A 21,194-nucleotide genomic window follows, 5' to 3' on the forward strand; every position below is an offset into this window, starting at 1 on the left:
GACACAGCTATATCTGAGGGGAATATTGTTCAGGGAGCTACAAAGACTGAAAAAGAACTTCAGATATAAAGAGGAAAGGTTGAAAAGGGATGTATAAGAAGCAGAGGAGAGATATACAGAGAACAGGTCGGAGGATAGTAAGAGACTTTGGGAGAAAGCGTGGAAGATATGAAACATGGTCGCTAATAGTAGAAAACAATATATTGTGACTATCATCAAAAATAAGGTTGGGGAGGATCTTCATAGCCCTTTAGATATCCAAAAGTTGTTTGAAAGGTTTTATGAATCATTTTATCGCACCATGGCTCATTACGACAAAGATAAGCTGGAGTCTATGGCTTTAGTGGAGACTCCAACAATATTAGAGTTACGAAAAGAATGGTTGGATTGAGGGGGAGGAAATAAAAAATATGATTAGAGGGATAGTCTTAGACAATGCACCTGGCTCGGATGGGTTGATAGAAGAGGAAAGAGGAGGGGAACCACTATTTAAAGAGTTTAATCACTCTTATTCTGTGGGGCATTTGCCAGATTCCATGTACCAAGCCAATATTGTGCTTATATTGAAGCCTGTTGAAGACCTGATGGATCCATCGTCGTACTGTGCGATTTTGTTAATATAAAAATTCTGCCTTAATTCCTGGCGAATAGGATGGATATGGTGATGGATACACTTATAGTGAAGGATCAGTGTGGATTCCTGCCAAATAGGTCTATAAAAGATAATTAGGGATGGTCCGAACCGAGTTCGGTTTGGGTTCGTACGAACCCGAACTCTCGGTAATGATTCCTGCTGTCTGCCCGCTCCGTGCAGCGGGTGGATACAGCGGGAGGACTGCCTGGAAAACTGGGATACAGCCATAGCCATAGGCTGTATCCCAGTTTTCCAGGCGGTCCTCCCGCTGTATCCACCCGCTCCACGGAGCGGGCAGACAGCGGGAATCTGATGCCGAGCGTTCGGGTTCATACGAACCCGAACCTCAGAGGGTTCGGACCATCCCTAAAGATAATATATCAAGGGCACATGCCAATATGCAGAGGAGTAATGGAGGCCACCTCTCCATTCTGTCTTTGGATGCTGTTAGAGTGTTCAACAGTGTGGAGGGGCAGTATTTGTGGTCTGCCCTGAAAAAGTTTGGCTTTGGTCACATGTTTTTAGAATGGGTAAAGATGTACTTGAATCCAGCCTCTCTGATCTTTGTTAATGGTAAAACATCAATGGTGTAACATTTCCAGTTACAACATGGTACAAGACAGGGGTGTCCTCTCTCACCTGTTCACCTTGGTTTGGCCACTAAGCCTTTGGCGATTAAAATCAGGAAGAACACAAATATAGAAGGGATTTGGAGTGATGGTGGTTGGGGGGAGGGGGGGGGGGCGGGGGGAGAGACAACATTTCTGTGTATGCAGGTGGTCTACTGCTATTCTTAGACAATATAGACTGAATATAAACTGGGTAAAGTTAAAGGGAATGTGTCACCTAAATATTACCTAAATTATTATTATTATTTTTTAATTTCACTTTTAGTACACTGTTATGGGGGCTTCCATATTACCTGGGCTGTTCTTAACAGAATTTAGTGACATGCTTTACAGCAAGATTAAAATAGTTTCCAACAATTGTCCTATCATACGGCTGATACATCTGATATTCATCTATAATTATAGGTTATGGAGGTTATGAATGCATCTAGGCTTCATTGCACCTAGTTACTTGATATACCTGATGAATCAGTCAGGAGGGTGTGGGTTTGGTAAAGAAGGCTTTATTTACTTCTAACTTTATTTTGTAAAGTTGGATATTTTTGCTTTGTTGTCTTTTGTTAACATCAAAAGTCCAGGCGGGCACCACAGGTAGCTTAAAGGTGAGCTGGCCCCTCAGCTACAAACAAGAGCAAACAACCAAAAGGAAAAGGGAAGCAGTTATATATTAACTGCACAACCACAATAATGTACAATAGTAATATGCTTTAGTAACAATTATGTTTATACAAAAACCTCCAAAAGCTTAAAAACACTTAAAACATATACCATAACTCCACTCCTGGCTCAAATACAACACAGTGTGTCACCCTTTACTGGTGCAAAGAGGAACAAATAGCAGTATCATTTTTGCACATGTCTGCCAATAATTAACTATAGCTGTAGATACATAACCATATACATAATAGATAAACGACACGGCCAAGCCTAAAGTGCATCAAATAACAAGTAAAGTGCAAGTGCAACAAATCCACATGGCAGGCACACTGGGTCAACAAAGATTAAAGACGTAAAAAAGGCAACATGGCTGGTGAGTGGAGTATGGGATGTCCCACGCGTTCCGTTTTACAGGAAAACGTTTTCAGGGGACCCCTGACCTTTGAACCCCCAGGATCTTTGTATCGCCCCCTGGCTTCTGTGTTTTCAATAGAGCCGTGGGTGCCGGTACGTGAATATTCATTCCTATGGAGGTGCCGAAAAGATTTGAATAAACCAAAAAGTGTTTACTCTGCTCCCTCCAGCACCTTCATAGGAATGAATAGTGCCGTACCGTGGCTCTATTCATAACACAGAAGCCAGGGCCCGATACAGAGATCACCAGGGGGTTCGAAGGTCAGACCCCCGTGATCTCTTACAATTTACAAGTAAATTTTTCTTGAAATACCACATTAATACAACCTATCCCCACATTTGGAGACTGGCTAATGCTGATGCATGTAACTTTTATGTACCTTCCTACAGGCTCCTAACAAGGGTAAAAGGCTCCTAACAAGGGCTTGAAGGCTTATGGTGCGTTTACACAGACAGATTTATCTGACGGATTTTTAAGCCAAAGCCAGAAACAGACTGTAAACAGGGAACGGGTCATAAAGGAAAGACTGAGATTTCTCCTCTTTTCAAATCCATTCTTGGTTTTGGCTTCTAGAATCTGTCAGATAAATCTGCCTGTGTAAACGCACCATTAGTTATGTGAATTGTGCACTTTTATTGACATTCTTTGATTTGTTACTTAGACCTTAGACTTATTACAGTGTCCATGTAATTTATGGTAGGCGGGTGAAACCAGATTGAAAGTAGACTCAACTCTTCAAATACATCTGGATTGTTATTTTTCATAGAATTTATTTGATGCATAATATATATAAAAAAAAAAACAGCTTAACTTCAGCGTTATAGACTGGGTTACTGTTTTGAATGAGAAACATGGATTTACATAGTGAATGTCCTGAAATCTAGTGGTTTATATGGGTTATCCAGGATTAGACAAAGTACGTCTACTTTCATGGTATTGCACTTCAGCTCCACAGGTTATCCAAGCTTACATTTTTTTATAAGCTTGGATAACCCCTTCAATGTAGACTTTAAACTTATAAAAATCCAAATCTTTTGAAGATCTGTAAAAATATGTCACATTAGAAGCCATACAAACAAACAAAAAATAAAAAAACAACACATATCAGGCAAGTCCTGGTTTACAGCATAAGGCCAGGTTCAAGTAATGTAAAAACAATGGTCGTATTTAACCCCTTAAGGACCGGTCCTGAAATGGCCTTAAGGACCGAGACAAATTTTATGAATATGGCCTGTGTCACTTTATTCATTAATAACTTAGGAGTGCTTTTACCTATCCAGCTGATTCTGAGATTTTCTGTTTTCTCGTGACATATTGTACTTCACATTTCTGGTAAGTTGGAGTCGATACTTATAATGAATCTTTATGAGAAAAAAAAACAAAATAACATGAAAAATTTAGAAAAATTGCATTTTTCCAACTTTGAAACTTTTCTGCTTATACAGAAAATGGTTATGCCACATAAATTATATATTAAATAGCATTAGCAACATGTCTACTTTGTGTTGGCAGCATTTATTAAACTATCTTTCATTTTTTTAGACAATAGAAAACATAAGCAGCAAATTTCCAAATTTTCAGTAAAATTTCAAAATCAGATATTTTTAGGGACCTGTTCAGGTTAAAAGTGTATTTGAGGGGACTGTATGTTAGAAAGCCCCACAAAGCACCCCATTTCAGAAACTGTACTCCCCAAACTCTGCAAAAGCACATCCAGAAAGTTTTTTTAACCCTTTAGGGGAGTCACAGAAATAAAAGCTAAGTGTGTAAGAAATTTGAAAATGTTAATTTTCTGTGCAGAGATTTTATTGTAATTATAAACCTATTACCAGAGAAATGCACCCCAATATTGATTGCCCCGTTTCTGAAGTTTATAGATATACCCCATATGTGGTCCTATTGCGCTATTTGACGCAACCTTAAGCCTCAGATATAAAGGGGCGCTTAGTGAATTTTAAAGCCTCCGTTATATTTGGTCATTTTTGACCTTACCACTTCAGGTTGGCAGAGGCTCTGGGGTGCCAAAACATAAAAAACACCCCTAAGACCTAAACACCATTTAGAAAACTACATCCCTCAAGGAATGTAACAAGGGGTGCGGTGAGCATTTGTACCCCACAGGTACAGAACAATGTGGCGTGGAAAAAGAAAAATAGATTTTTTTACACTAAAACGTTGTTCTAGCCTTCAATTTTTTATTTTCACAAAGGGATAAAAGGAATAAAAACAAACAAAAAAAAAAAGTGTAGCGCAGTTCCCCGAGTACGGAAATACCCCATATGTGGACATAAAGTGCCAAGCGGGCGCAGGACGAGCCTCCAAAGGGAAGAAGCGCCAATTGGCCTTTGGAAGCTGGAATTTACTGGAATGGATTTCAAGGGTCATGTCGCATTTACAGAGCCCCTAGTGCTGCTAAAACTCTGGAAACCCCCCACAAGTGGGGGAAACTACACTCCTCAAGGAATCTAACAAGGGGTGCACTGAGCATATGGACCCTACTGGTGATGCTCACTACACCCATTGTTACATTCCCTGAGGGGTGTAGTTTTCCTATAATGGGGTCACTTGTGGGGGGGGGGTTCCGCTGTCCTGGCAACACAGGGGCCTTTTAAATGCAACAAGGCCCTCAAAATCCATTCCAGCCAAATCCAGCCTCCAAAAGCCAAATGGCGCTCCTTCCCTTTGGAGGCTTACCCTGCACCCACATGGCGCTTTATGTCCACATGTGGGGTATTTCCGTACTCAGGGGAAATTGCTCTTCACATTTGGTGTTTTTTTTTATCTTTTAACCCCTTCTTAAAATGAAAAAAATCAAAGATCAATGATTTAGTGTAAAAATTAAACATTTTTTACTCTAAATGTTGGTCTAGCCTTGATTTTTTTCCATTTCCACAAGGGGTTAAAAAAGGAAATGAACGCAAAACGTGTAGAGTTATTTCCCCTGAGTATGAAAATACCCCACATGTGGACATAATGTGCCATATGGGCACAGGGCAAGCCACCAAAGGGACAGAGCGCCATTTAGAGGCTGGAATGGAGGATGGAGGCCATGTCGCAATTACAAAGCTCCTGTGCTGCCAGGACAGCGGAATCCCCCCCACAAGTGACCTTCCAGAAGTGATTCTGGAAACTACACCCCTCAAGGAATCTAACAAGGGGTGCAGTGAGCATATGGACCCCACTGGTGATGGGCACAAATGAAGAACATTTTCACAGCACAAATGTGCCCATCACCAGGGGCCCATATCCCCGCTGCCCCCTTTGTTAGATTCCTTATGGGGTGTAGTTTCCAGAATGGGGTAACTTGTGAGGGGTTTCTACTGTCCTGGCTGCACAGAGGCTTTGTAATTGCATCATGGCAAGTCTCTAATGGGAATGGCGGCCATACCTATTTAGATGGGGGAAAAGGGACAATTTTTTATTTATTTGGGCGTATTAGGCCAATTATTAGCTTCCGTTCTCGGACAGCACCGACCGCCATTGCTTTCTGGGTCATCGGGTCACCAATGACCCGGAAAGCTGCAGATCGCTGCCATTGGCTGATCTGAATTGATCAGCCAATAGAGGCGATCGTCAGCACGGGGGGGGGGGGGGGGTTAATCACCCCCTGTGCCAACAAGCAGGGATGGCCTGCTATACATTATAGCAGGCCATCTTCCCCGATCACTGTGTGTGTACACACAGCGATCAGGGAAACCGTGGGCGAACATTTACGCCCTGTTGCTTTAAAGCCCAGGCAGCGGGGGCGTAAATGTACGCCCGCGATCCTTAAGGGGTTAAAAACATAGGCCATAATTGTGGAAATGTCTGACAATGGTTGGAAGAAGATTTCCAAGACATCCACGTACTACCCAGACAGACACAGACTTGAACCCATGAGCATGTGCGAGATCTCCTCAGTAGAGATAAGCACAACTTGAGCATGCTCAGGTGTGTCCAAAGCCAAGCGTACAGCACTGAAAAAGATGGATGCAGCACAAGGGAGTCCTGGAAAATATGGACAAAGCCAATAGTTGTATACATGTTTACCAGACAGCCTTACTTCTGCAGCCACCGATAATCAAATACTCAAATTCAGACAGACCTCTAACCCTCAACCCATGTGTTCAAACTATGGCACCCTCCACTGTGCACCCTTTAGCAGCTGCGGGATCCACTGCAGACACGATGACTTTGGATACCTACCAGGACCTCATTGAGTCACTCCCAGCCTTTCCAGCTACTGTCCATTTTGCACATGATGGATATTAGCTGCAGGTCATAATAATGTGATTACACTGTGTTATCTTATTAAGGGTGTCCTATGGATGCTCAAAATCCTCTAATTTTGGGACCCTTGCACCATTGTTCCCTATGAAACAAGGGCTCTAACTGTGCCATGCTTTTGGTGTAGCTTGTTTGTATCTATGCCTATGAGTCTCATTTCTAACCACCTGGCCTACTTGGGTGGCCATCAAAGTAAATATACGACTGCTTCCTGTACACAGTAAATGATGTACGCATAATCTCATGGTTTTACAGAAAGAACATTGAGTGTATAATAATACAATAGAGGACTGTTTGCTTGTTATATAATAAAGAGAAGGGACACCTCTGTTTGTCATCTGGCTCCTTTGACACCTGTAATAAATCATAACAATGTTTCCGCAATGAATATAGAACAAAGATAGCGTGCCAACAAGTACCAGGCGTTCTCAATTACTATATAGACGAGAGGCGTTCTCAATTGATATTTAACACACTCAATGGGGCATGGTATGAGAAGGCAAAGAGCCAGTATAGAGACCATATTGCATAAGACTTTTATTAAGTCTCTTAATGAAACAATATGAGCTTTTATTTATAGAACAAGGACCTATTCACAATATCCTTCTACTATATAAATAAGAAGATTCCATCATTTATCCATTTGCATAAGATAATTTTTTCTGGCTTGGTATAGCACCTTGTGTAATAATTTACATTCAGGGGCTGAGTACTGAAAAGGACATTTAGGGGCCCAGGGGCCTTTTAACTCCCATCATGTTCTCTCCAAGACTTTGCTTGTGCCGCACCAGTTATCTGGAATACAATCCCCAGGACTTATTCCTAACATCTACAGTTGTACCCATCTTTTTAGGCAGGCCTATCAAATTACATAAGCAGTTTTCACCTGGCTGTTGCACCTTTATGCACATTACCCTACCTAGAAAATATGGCTGGACCATTGTATTAAGGAAGCACTTTATGTCCTCTGCCTTTTGTCCCTACTCTATTTTCTTATAGATTGTAAGCTTTTGTGCACCACTTTGGCAGTGATTCTGGCCTCCAATCTTCTTGGCTATGAGGCCACAAGGTTTTCACACTGGGATTTGGAAATTTTCTGCCATTCTTCTCTGCAGATCCTCTCAATCTGTCAGGTTGGATCAGGGCTGGATTAAATTTATCATAGGCCGTGGGATGTTCACCAAGGTTGGGCCCCCCACCCTACTGTTTGGGTGGCCATGGGCCCCCCAGGAGCTCAGAGCTATTGTAATTTGCTACTGGGTTGAATGGGGACTAGCGGTGAAGCCATTTTTAGGTCTCCCCAGAGATGTTCCATTGGGTTCAGGTTAGGTTTCTGGCTGGGCCACTTGTGGACATAAGCCCAAAATGTTCAATAATTTAGATGCTATTTTGCACATCCATGTATCTTTTACCGAGGAGAGACTTCTGTCTGGCCATTCTGTAAAAAGCCCAGATTAGTGGAGGCTGCAGTGGTGGTGACCTTTGGAATGTTCTGGAACTTTCTCCCATCTGGAGCTCATCTAGAGTGACCATTGAGTTCTTGCATCCTGCATTTTTTTTTGCGGACACTGTCCTGCTCTGTGACTCTACTAGTCCACAACGTGGGTTGAGGTTTTCTCTGACTTGTCCTCTCTTGAAAGGGTTTAACAATGCATAGTGCTGTGTAGTGATAGCTGAGAAGAGGTTTGTGTGCTGTCTTGCGTCCTACCCTACAGGGTTCTAGCTAAGACTGGACTGTTCAGTGTGAGGGGACCTGGCAGAGGGCCAGGGCCCAGAGAGGACCGCTGTAGAGAGCTGTTTAGCTTGCGTCCTTCCTCTACAATGTAGAACACGAAAAGACCCATGCGCTTCCTCTACGCATGTGACTTCCTTTCTCCAGAGCATCTAAAGTACGCTGTGAGTGGGTGAAGAGTGCAAACAGAAGAAGTAAAGCGAGAGAGAGATGATAGGAGAGAAGAAGAACAAATTCCCATAGGTTGGCAGATTTACATGACATACAAATAAACAATAACCCTTTCCACACTTCAGCCGTGCAACATCTGAATACACATATCTAGTACAGCGACATCTAGTGGCAAAACTTTATCACTACTTTCATCACCACATTCTTTTACAGTACATCAGAGGTATTGTGGTGTTCGGATCTATTGCTACATTACACGGGCAGTGATGGTGGTTGTCGTGACACCAGTGCTAGTCCAGCACACAGGTGTGATGTTGGTACCTGCTTAGTATGGCCGGTTTGTACTGTTCCCCAAAATGGTCGGTGACCTGCCAGGCTGTGATGGGTCCCTTGGGCTCCTGTCAAGGTAGTCCTGAGTGGCAATTGACCCACCCAGACTATCGGTACCACCACCCACAGAAAGGGGAAAATGACCCAAGGTGTGTGGCGGATGTGTATAGGTGCTGGTGCTGATGAAAGGATGACTGAGTCCTAGTGATAAAAATAGAACAGCTTTACTGTGCAGCAAATAGATAATCTTGATACAGACTTTAGTGCTTAACTGGACCTGTGCTGCGGAGATACTTGAAAAAATAGAATACAGTAGAGGCGTGTGTCTCAATCAACTCACTAACACACTCGCTGAACTTGTCCCAGACAAGGGTCCTGGCAGATCTAGGCCCTGGCTTGGCTACAGCAGGGATGTATGCTCTGTGTGTCCTCTTCCTACGAGAATCTGGGTTGAACTGACGCTACACTTCCTCCCACCAAGTGACTACTTCCTACAGGGATGTGTAAGAGCTCCTGGCAGTGTTGGAAAGGCATGTGTACAAAGAGAAAGATATAGGTTGATAGGGGTGTAGTTTCCAGAATGAGGTCACTTGTGGGGGGTTTCTACTGTCCTGGCAGCACAGGAGCTTTTTAATTGCGACATGGCCTCCATCCTCCATTCCAGCCTCTAAATGGCGCTCTGTCCCTTTGGTGGCTTGCCCTGTGCCCATATGGCACATTATGCCCACATGTCGGGTATTTTTGTACCCAGGGGAAATTACCCTAACCCCTTGTGGAAAAGGAAAAAATCAAGGCTAGACTAACATATAGTGTAAAAAATGTTTAATTTTTACACTAAATCATTGATCTTGTCTTGATTTTTTCATTTTCACAAGGGGTTAAAAGATTAAAAAAAAACTAAATGTGTAGAGCAATTTCCCCTGAGTACAGAAATACCCCACATGTGGACATAAAGCCCCATGCGGGTGCAGGGTAAGCCTCCAAAAGGAAGGAGCGCCATTTGGCTTTTGGAGGCTGGATTTGGCTGGAATGGATTTCGAGGGGCTATGTTGCATTTTTAAGGCCCCTGTGTTGCCAAGACAGTTGAACCCCCCCACAAGTGACCCCATTATGGAAACTACACCCCTCAGGGAATGTAACAAGGGGTGTAGTGAGCATATGGACCCCACTGGTGATGGGAACAAATGTGGAACAGTATGGCGTGAAAATGAAATATTACATTTTTTACACTATAATGTTGGTTTAGCCTTAAATTTTTCGTTTTCACAAGAGGTTAAAAGAAAAAAAAAAACACACAAAATGTGTAGAGCAATTTCCCCCGAGTCCGTAAATACCCCACATGTGGAAATAAAGCGCCATGTGGGCGCAGGGCAAGCCTCCGAAGGGAAGGAGCGCCATTTGGATTTTGGAGGTTGGATTTGGCCAGAATGGATGATGAACGCCATGTCGCATTTACAGAGCCCTCATGCTGCCATAACACTGGAAACCCCCCACAAGGGACCCCATTCTGGAAACTACACCCCTCAAGGAATATAACAAGGGGTGCAGTGAGGATATGGACCCCTTGATGACGGGCACATTTGTGCGGTGAAAGTGAAAAAATGAAAATTTTCACTTTCACGTCACATTGTTCCACATTTGTGCCCATCACCAGTGGGGTCCATATCCTCATTGCCCCCCTTGTTAGATTCCTTGAGGGGTGCAGTTTCAAGAATGGGGTCACTTGTGGGGGGTTTCCAATGTTTTGGCAGCACGAGGGCTCTGTAAATGCGACATGACCCTTGAAATCCATTCCAGTAAAATCCAGCTTGCAAAGGCCAATTGGCGCTCCTTCCCTTTGGAGGCTCGTCCTGCGCCCGCTTGGCACTTTATGTCCACATGTGGGGTATTTCTGTACTCGGGAGAAACTGCGCTACATGTTTGGTGTTTTTTTTTTCTTTTATCCCCTTGTAAAAATGAAAAATGAATGCTAGAACAACATTTTAGTGTAAAAAATAGAATTTTTCTTTTTTTACACCACATTGTTCTGAAAATCTGTGAAGCACCTGTGGGGTCCAGATGCTCACCGCACTCCTTGTTACATTACTTGAGGGGTGTAGTTTTCTAAACGGTGTCCCTTTAGGGGTGTTTTTTAGGTTTTGGCACCCCAGAGCCTCTGCCAACCTGAAGTGGTACAGTCAAAAATGACCAAATATAACGGAGGCGTTGAAATTCACTAGGCGCTCCCTTATATCTGAGGCTTGTGGTTGCGTCAAATAGCACAATAGGGCCACATATGGGGTATTTCTATAAACTGCAGAAACGGAGCAATCAATATTGGGGTGCATTTCTCTGCTACTAGGTTTATCATTATGAAAGATATTAGATTACAATAAAATCTCTGCACAGAAAATAAACATTTTCAAATTTCTTACACACTTAGCTTTTATTTCTGGGACTCCCCTAAAGGGTTAAAAAAACTTTTTGGATGTGCTTTTGCAGAGTTTGGGGGGTGCAGTTTCTGAAATGGGGTGCTTTGTGGGGCTTTCTAACATACAGTCCCCTCAAATACACTTTAAGGGTATAAACCCACACACCGTATAAGCAGCGTATTTACTGCTGCGATACGCAGCAAACACGCAGCAAACACGCAGCAAATACGCAGCAAAAACGCAGCAGATTATATCTAAATAGCTGAACACAGCATCAAATCTGTACCAACAAATCTGCTGCGTATTTGCTGCGTATTTGTTGCGTATCTGCTGTGTATACGGTGTGTGGGTTTGTACCCTAAACCTGAACAGGTCCCTAAAAATATCTGATTTTGAAATTTTACTGAAAATTTGGAAAATTGCTGCTAATGTTTTAAGCTTCCTATTGTCTAAAAAAGGAAATATAGTTTAATAAATGCCGCCAACATAAAGTAGACATGTTGCTAATGCTAATTAATATATAATTTATAGCATAACCATTTTCTGTATAAGCAGAAAGGTTTCAAAGTTGGAAAAATGCATTTTTTCAAAATTTTTCACGTTATTTTGGTGTTTTTCATAAAGATTCGTTATGAGTATCAACTCCATTTTACCAGAAATGTAAAGTACCATATGTCACGAGAAAACAGTCTCAGAATCGGCTGGATAGGTAAAAGCATCCCGAAGTTATTAATAAATAAAGTGACACTGGTCATATTCATAAAATTTGTCTCTGTCCTTAAGCCCATTTCAGGCTCTGTCCTTAAGGGGTTAAAGGGATTATCCAGTGCCACAAAAACATGACCACTTTCTTTCAGAGACAACACGACTCTTGTCTCCAGTTCAGGTGTGGATTGCAATTAAGCTCCATTCACTTCAATGGAACTAAGCAGCAAAACCCCATCCAATCTGGAGACAAAAGCGGGGCTGTCTCTGGAAGAAAGTGGCCATGTTTTTGTAGCTCAGGATAACCCCTTTAAAATGACTAGGATTGATACACACAGTATTTGTGTATATACTACTTTTATACGTGCAAATTTTTAAAAGTTAAAAGCTGATAACAGAAAATTACCACTGTCTTTCAGAGCTCATCTTAAGGTGATGTGTGGTATTCGAAAACATAACATCTTTCTGGCTGCTACAGTCATAACCATCATGTTTATAAGTTACCTAACTCATCGACATTCCACACAGGTACAGTAATGTCATTCACATTTACAAACCTCACTGTAGCAAATCTACTGCCATATAACATGCGTTCAACTCTGCAGATAGATAGATAGATAGATAGATAGATAGATAGATAGATAGATAGATAGATAGATATTAGATAGATAGATAGATAGATAGATAGATAGATAGATAGATAGACAGACAGGAGATAGATAGATAGATAGATAGATAGATAGATAGATAGATAGACGCGTCACTTCATATGCCGTGTTTTGTTATCACATTACATAGTTACATAGTTACATAGTTAATACGGTTGAAAAAAGACACATGTCCATCAAGTTCAACCAAGGAGGGGATGCATACAGGGAAGGGGGAGGGGTGATAGGTTCTATACATATGCATCTATATTATTTTGGTCTAAGAACTTGTCTAGCCCTGTTTTGAAGCCCTCTACTGTTTTTGCTGTGACCAGATCCTGTGGTAGACTGTTCCACAGATTCACAGTCCTCATGGTAAAGAAGACTTGTCGCCTCTGGAGATTGAACCTTTTTTTTCTCCAGGCGGAGGCAGTGCCCTCTTGTCCTTTGAGGGGGTTTTACCTGGAACATCTTTTCCCCATATCTCTTGTAGGGGCCATTTATATATTTAAATAAGTTAATCATATCTCCCCTTAAACGTCTCTTCTCCAGACTAAACAAATGTAATTCTTTTAATCTCTCCTCATAACTAAGATGCTCCATTCCCCTTATTAGTTTAGTTGCCCGTCTTTGTACCCTCTCCAGCTCTAGAACATCCTTTTTATGAATCGGGTTCCAAAACTGGACAGCATACTCCAGATGAGGCCGCACCAAAGCTTTATAAAGCGGTAATATTATATCCCTGTCCCGAGAGTCCATGCCTGTTTTAATGCATGACAATATCCTGCTGGCCTTAGAAGCCACTGACTGACATTGTGTGCTGTTCTGTAGTTTATTATCTACAAGTACACCCAGATCCTTCTCTATCAGTGACTCTCCCAGAGTAACTCCCCCCAGGACATATGATGCATGCGGGTTATTAGTACCCAGGTGCATAACTTTACATTTATCCACATTGAACCTCATTTGCCAAGTGGACGCCCAAACACTCAGTGTGTCTAAGTCATCCTGTAACATCTGCACATCCTCCATAGACTGTACTGTACTACAAAGCTTGGTGTCATCTCCAAAGATAGAAACATTGCTGTTAATTCCATTCTCAATATCATTAATAAACAAGTTAAACAGAAGAGGGCCCAGTACTGACCCTTGGGGTACACCACTTATTACCGGGGACCATTCGGAGTAGGAATCATTGACCACCACTCTCTGGGTACGATTATTAAGCCAGTTTTCAATCCAGTTACACATTAAATTTTCCAAACCGATAGACTTTAACTTACCCATCAGACGTCCATGAGGAACTGTGTCAAACGCTTTTGCAAAATCCAGGTACACGATATCCACAGCCACGCCGCCATCCAGGCTTCTACTTACCTCTTCATAGAAACATATTAGGTTGGTTTGACAGCTTCTGTCCTTAGTAAAACCGTGCTGGTTATCACCTATAATACTATTAGCCACTACATATTCCTGGATGTAGTCCCTTATAAGCCCTTCAAATAGTTTCCCCACAATGGACGTTAAGCTTACGGGTCTGTAGTTACCTGGGGAAGTTCGAGAGCCCTTTTTGAAGATCGGCACTACATTTGCCTTACGCCAGTCCCTCGGCACAATACCAGTAAGCAAAGAATCACGGAATATTTCATACAAGGGTAGTGAAATTACAGAACTGAGTTCCCTAAGAACTCTGGGGTGCAATCCATCAGGCCCTGGAGCTTTGGTTACATTGAGTTTGTTTAATTTATCTTGGACCATATCTATAGTAAACCAGTTCAGTACATTACATGTGTTAGCAGCACTGGCCCCACCCACCTCAGTACTGGCCCCACCCACCACAGCTCCATCCTCTTTTGTATATACAGAACTGAAGAACCCATTAAGTAACTCAGCTTTCTCCTGATCCCCAGTTATTAATTCCCCGTCGCCATTATTTAGGGGTCCTACATGCTCTGACCTTGGTTTTTTTGCATTAATATATTTGAAGAATTTTTTGGGGTTTCTTTTGCTTTCTATAGCTACCTGCCTTTCGTTGTGAATTTTTGCTGCTTTTATTACATTTTTACAGGTTTTGTTGACTTCTTTGTAATGTTTAAATGCTACAGCTGACCCCTCTGATTTATATTTTTTGAATGCCCCTTTTTTCTCATTTATAGCCCTTCTAACCTCGGTTGTAAGCCATGTGGGATTGGATTTTAACCGTTTATATTTGTTACCCATAGGAATATATTTGGCAGTACAGTTATTTAATGTGGATTTGAAGATTTCCCATTTATTAGCTGTATCAGTATGCGACAACAGCCGCTCCCAGTCTATGCCCTGAAGTTCTGCCCTTAACCCAGGAAAATTGGCCCTTTTAAAATTAAGAGTTTTTCCCTCCCAACATGTTTTTCTTTTCTACACTTTAAGCTAAAAGTCACTATATTGTGGTCACTATTACCCAGGTGTTCACGGACAGTTACATCCCCAACCAGCTCAGCGTTGTTAGAAATAACCAGATCCAACAAGGCATCACTTCTAGTTGGCTCCTCTACAAACTGGCCCAGAAAATTATCCTGCAGGAGGCTAAGAAATTCCCTCCCCTTTGTGGTTTTAGCTAAACCGTGACCCCAATCTATATCTGGGTAGTTGAGGTCCCCCATTACCACTACTGTCCCCTCCCGGGCAGCCCGCTCTATTTGTCTATTCAACTGGCCATCTACCTCCTCAGTAATGTTGGGGGGTCTATAGATTACACCAAGAATAATTTTTTCACTCTTTACCTCCTTCTGTAGTTCTACCCATAATGCTTCCACATCATCACAGTCATCGCCCACTATTGCATCTTTTACACTCACTTTCATATCACTTCTGACATACAGACATACTCCTCCTCCCCTTCTGCCCACCCGGTCCCTTCTGAACAACGTAAATCCCTGAATATTGACAGCCCAGTCATGTGAGGAGTCCAGCCATGTCTCAGTCACACCAACCACATCAATGGACTCCTCCAGAACCAGGGCCTCCAGCTCCCCCATCTTGCTGGCTAGACTTCTGGCATTCGTAACCATACACTTTATATTACCATCGAGTTTAACCGCTTCATTATAAGAAATGGGATTTATTACTGTGCTGTGGCTACAATCATCCTCACTGTTCATCCCGAACATATGGATCTCCCTATGCACTGCTCTTATCCTCCCCCCACAGGACCCTTCTCCTCCCTCCTCATTGTTCTGTCCCCTCTCTAACCTATCTGCCACCACATTACATACTACATTGTCCTCCCTCCACATCCCTAGTTTAAAAACCCCTCCACCCCTTCTAGGATTCTCTCCCCCAGCACAGCGGACCCCCTTCCATTAAGGTGCAAATTATCTGCGGAAAACAGATTGTACCCCAATGAAAAGTCAGCCCAGTGCTCTAAAAACCCAATTCCTTCTCCTCTACACCATGACTTGAGCCATGCATTTAACTCCCTAAGCTCCCGCTGTCTTTCCTGCGATGCGCATGGCACAGGCAGTATTCCAGAGAATACCACCTTGGAGGTCCTCCCCTTCAACTTAGCGATTGATGAAATAAATTCACCATTTTTTTGCTCTTACTCCTGTGTGCTGGGGGATATATATTATTGAACTAGCTATCTAAATCCCTGGTCTAGATTACCCACTGCCACCACATATTGGACGTCGGTGTGTTCAGGTGTGCTGCTCTATATTGCTTTAGCTCCCACAATGCTTGAGAATGACTCTGGGAGAGAGTTAAAACGTAGCTATTTGTACTTGTACCTGTTTAATAGAATAAATCACCTTATTTTTACCACATGTTGGTGTACTGCAGACTATTGCTGTCCAGATAGATAGATAGATAGATAGATAGATAGATAGATAGATAGGAGATAGATAGATAGATAGATAGATAGGAGATAGATAGATCAGGGCGTTTAAGGTGCTCAGTGACAGATCAAGCATGTCACTGAGTGATCAGGACCCCTGGAGCCATGCTGCGGGTGTTCTGATCGCATCTAAAGACAGGCGAGGGTAAGCTCCTTACCTCCATCCTGTCGGATGGGCGATCTACAGTATGTGTACAGCCTGCTCTCAGGCAGGCTCTATACATAGATCGCCGATAACGCCGATGATCTATGCTATGCTATGGAATAGCATAGATCAGTATATGCAATGTAATGATTGCATATTTTACAAAGCGCTATGGCTCCTAGAAGGCTGAGAGGAACATTGCATTAATCTGACCCAGACTTTTGTGCATCAAAGGGCTCTGTCTTGAAGGGGTTAATATAGATATTTAGAAATGCAAAAATGCCATAGAAAAAAAAATAGAAATAAAATAAGGTTCTTAGCAAATAATTGGTTTGCATGCTGTAACATACCCTCGAAAGGAATATCTTACCAGAAAATATGCATGTATATATCTACAATTAGCGTATTTCAAAATTACAAACACTATATATAGGAGCAGAATGTCATTCACTGGGTTTACCACAAAATGTATACTAAGTCAAAAATCTTTCCTATCCTCAGTATCCCCTGTTATCAGCCATCTAAATACATGAAAGTAAATTATTATAGCAGCTGAATAATAGGTGGATACACTTTACCTAGAAATAATGGGGGAGATGTATCAAACATGGTGTAAAGTGAAACTTGCTCAGTTGCCCCTAGCAACCAATCAGATTCCACTTTTCATTCCTCACAGACTCTCTGATTGGTTGCTAGGGGCAACTGAGCCAGTTTCACTTTACAACAGTTTGATAAATTTCCCCCAATATGTTCAATAACCTCACTACAATATTAACCCTTTCCCGCACGAGGACATAACTGTACGTCCTCACGCGGGTGAGGGCGTTCAGAGCGGGGCCGCGCGTCGACCCCGCTGTTAACCGCCGCGGACCCGGGTGCCTCATGTAGCCTGGGGCCGCGGCTATTAGCGGGCACGGTCCGATCGCCGTGCCCGCTAATAAGGTAATCAGATGCAGCTGTCAAAGATGACAGCTGCATCCGATTACCGGACGCAGCACTTCCCTGGTGTCTAGTGGGTGAGATCGCTCCTCTGGGACGTTGTCCCGGAGGAGCGATCTCCGTTACTGCTGACGGCCGGGGACCGCTCCAAGATGGCGCCGTCCCCGACTCGGCACTCGTCTGTTTTCGGCTGCAGCAGCCGAAAGCAAACGAGTGCCGATCTCATTGATCTTTGCTGTATACTTATACAGCAAAGATCTCAATGAGAGATCAGAGTGTATATACTAAAGGTCCCCCAGGGGGGCTTTTAGTATATGTGTAAAAAAAAAAAAAAAAAAGTATTGTTATTAGTAAAAAGCCCTCTCCCCTAATAAAAGTTTGAATCACCCCCCTTTTCCCATGTTATAAATAAAAATAAATAAATAAACAAACATGTTTGGTATCGCCGCATGCGTAATCGCCTGAACTATTAATCACATTACTGATCTCGCACAGTAAATGGCGTAAGCGCCAAAAAATCCCAAAGTGCAAAATTGTGCATTTTTGGTCGCATCAAATCCAGAAAAATTGTAATAAAAAGCGATCAAAAAGTAGCATATGCGCAATCAAGGTACCGATAGAAAGAACACATCATGGCGCAAAAAATGACACCTCACCCAGCCCCATAGACCAAAGGATAAAAGCGCTATAAGCCTGGGAATGGAGCGATTTTAAGGAACGTATATAAGTTATACATGTTACATATCGTTGTAATTGTAACGACTTGAGGAACATATATAACATGTCAGTTTTTTCCATAGGACACACGGGGTAAAAATGAACACCCCCCCCCCCCCAAAGAAAAAGAATTGTGTTTTTATTCAATTTTACTGCGCATATAATTTTTTTCTGGTTTCGCAGCATATTTTATGCAAAAATTCAGCCTGTCATTGCAAAGTACAATTAGTGACGCAAAAAATAAGGGCTCATGTGGGTCTGTAGGTGTAAAAATGCAAGTGCCATGGCCTTTTAAGCACAAGGAGGAAAAAATTAAAACGCAAAAACGAAAATTAGCCTGGTCCTGAAGGGGTTAAAAGACAGGATGATATAACAGGGGCAGTGTTCCTTACCTTGTGCCCTAGTTTGTCATTACTAATACGGCAGCACCTATTGTATATGCGACTACAAGGGTTGTGGCTGATTCAGATGATTAGAATTACTTTCTGGGTGTATCATGAACAAGTCTGATAATGACTAGAGATGAGCGAACCGGTTCGCCCGATATGGGATCCGGTTCGGGTTTTCCCAAAAATCCGAGTCCGATCAGATTCGGATTTTTGGAAATCCGCTCCGATTTTTTTTTTTTTCTTACTTTCTAAAATGGCAGCCGCCATTCTAGAAAGCAGGAAGTGTTCCGGGCGGAAAAAGCGCTTCCCCATGATGCCCGGAACACATCCAATCAGCAGGGATCTTGTACTAGCCCACCCCCTGGGTGACGTCGGTTTTGCTTTAAAGAGAACCAATCACGGGCAAATGTTGTTTTTTTTTTATTGCTCCATTTAATAAGATTTAATTTTTAATAAATTTTTGTAAATATAATTAATCAATTTTTTTGCCGGGTTTTTAATATATTTGCATTTCCGTTCACTGTCGCGCGCCGGCTCTTTTGAAAAGAGCCGGCGCGCGACAGGAAACTCCCGGCATGCCGAGCGGCGGGAAGGGCTCCCATGAGCCTTTGCCCGCCGCTCTGTAAATACACAGTGATCCCGCGCTATACAGTGCGAGATCACTGTGTATGAATGCCCTAACTGACAGTTTAGTTTATCTCTGAAGATACAGACTGCCTTTGCAGTCTGTATCTTATATTTTACCTAATCCATCCTAGCGGCGCAGTAAGGCCGAGCGCGGCCATCTTGATTACGTCCCTTGCGTTCCAATGGTGCGTTCCACCGTCGGACCGCAAGTGACGTCATCAAGATGGCGCCCGGCTTTACTGCACCGCTACAGAGGACTGGGTAAAGTATAAGATACAGACTGCAAAAGCAGTCTGTATCTTCAGGAATAGACTTTATGAAGATACAGACTGCCTTTGCAGTCTGTATCTTATACTTTACCCAGTCCTCTGTAGCGGTGCTGTAAAGCCGGGCGCCATGTTGATGACGTCACTTGCGGTCCGACGGTGGAACGCACCATTGGAACGCAAGGGACATAATCAAGATGGCCGCGCCCGGCCTTACTGCGCCGCTAGGATGGATTAGGTAAATTAGAAAGATACAGACTATAAAGACAGTCCGTATCTTCAGAGATAGACTTAGGGAGAGAGGAACTTTTACAACAGGGACAGTTAAATTTAGGTGATTGGTCCTCTTTAAAAGGAGCGGTCACATGACAGCACCACGCAGTGTTTAGAGGGAGAGAGAGAGAGGAAGCAAGCTGCTGGTGTGTGCTACAGACTACTGAGAAGATATTGTGGGAAGGGAAAGGAAAGATTAGGAAAGCGGAGAGGAGAAACATCTAGTGATGGAGAGAGAAATATAGAGAGGGCGAAAGATAGATAGATCAGGCATTGGACAGAGAAGGTTGCATGGAACCAAAACGTGTAGTACAGATATACAAGTCCTATACTTCTGATAGTGTGTATATCACATCTGTCTTATCCTGAGAGACCAAAATACTTGGTTCAGGTGTATAGCACTGTATCCAGCTAACTTTTGACCCGCCGCCTGCAAGGGAACTGTTGGCGTCTATGAGCAGCGAACGGCTCTTTGATGATGATGAGCACGTGGGGGGGAAGAGACAGGGGACAATCAAGTGCAGGGCATAGCTGTGTCGGAGGCGATATCAGAGCAGGCCCATGTTAGGCCTGGTAGGAGAGCAGTAGGCTGTAGACGAGAGAGGGCTGGGCAGAAGCCTGATGAGGATCATAGCATCATTCTGGAACAGGATGATGCTACATCAGATGTTACATGGGAGCCACGGCAGGATTTGGCTTATTTGACGGATTCGTCAACCTGGAATCCGTCCGCCAGCAGGCCCGCCACAACTAAAAAGCAGACAGGCAGCAGTAGTTAACTAACCAGTTGGAAGTGTAGCCGGGACAAGCAGATGACCACTGGGGAAACCTCCTCCACTGCAGGTCCTAGTATCGTCAGCGCCCGCCCATCCTCGCAGTCTGACGGTTCTAGACTCTACACCTCGCCTGTGTGGCAGTTTTTTGAAAAGTGCCCGGAGGATACCTATGTGGTCATCTGTCCCCTGTGCGACAGGCGCATTAAAAGAGGCAAGAGTTGCCATCCTGGCACCAGCGCCATGGCTGCCCATATGAAGGGCCACCACCTTTCCGCCTGGGAGAAATGGGGTGATAGTGGGTTACAGCAGGCCCAGGCAGAGCCGCGGTCAACAGCAGCAGCAGAAAGCAGCAGTAGTCAGGGGGGCCTTTCACAGAGTCAGACCTCCTCTGTGGAAGGGAGTGTGGCTTCACTCCCTTCTTCGGCTGGTGGCCCCTGTGTTGCTAGCAGTAGGCAGCCTGGCATCATGGAGTCCCTATACCGGAGGCAGACATATGCACCCAGCAATCCCGCAGCAGTCAAGCTGAACGCCCACCTGGCCAACTTGCTGGTGATTCAGGCTCTGCCGTTTAAAGTTGTCGACTCGGCACCT

At 43.3% G+C, this 21,194-nt stretch overlaps 1 protein-coding gene across 1 annotated transcript in view; it reads left to right on the forward strand.

Annotated features, from left to right (window-relative positions):
- Positions 1–21,194, forward strand: part of LOC138771964 (NXPE family member 4-like) — a 48,786-nt gene that overhangs the window by 11,528 nt on the left and 16,064 nt on the right. Inside the window, exon 2 of the mRNA XM_069951997.1 lies at positions 12,370–12,478. Coding sequence (XP_069808098.1) covers positions 12,386–12,478 — 93 coding nt within the window. The 5' untranslated portion in view covers positions 12,370–12,385. The remainder of the gene's footprint in view (positions 1–12,369; positions 12,479–21,194) is intronic.

The sequence above is a fragment of the Dendropsophus ebraccatus genome, chromosome 14 (genome assembly GCF_027789765.1).
Source record: "Dendropsophus ebraccatus isolate aDenEbr1 chromosome 14, aDenEbr1.pat, whole genome shotgun sequence".
NCBI classification, from domain to species: Eukaryota; Metazoa; Chordata; class Amphibia; order Anura; family Hylidae; genus Dendropsophus; species Dendropsophus ebraccatus.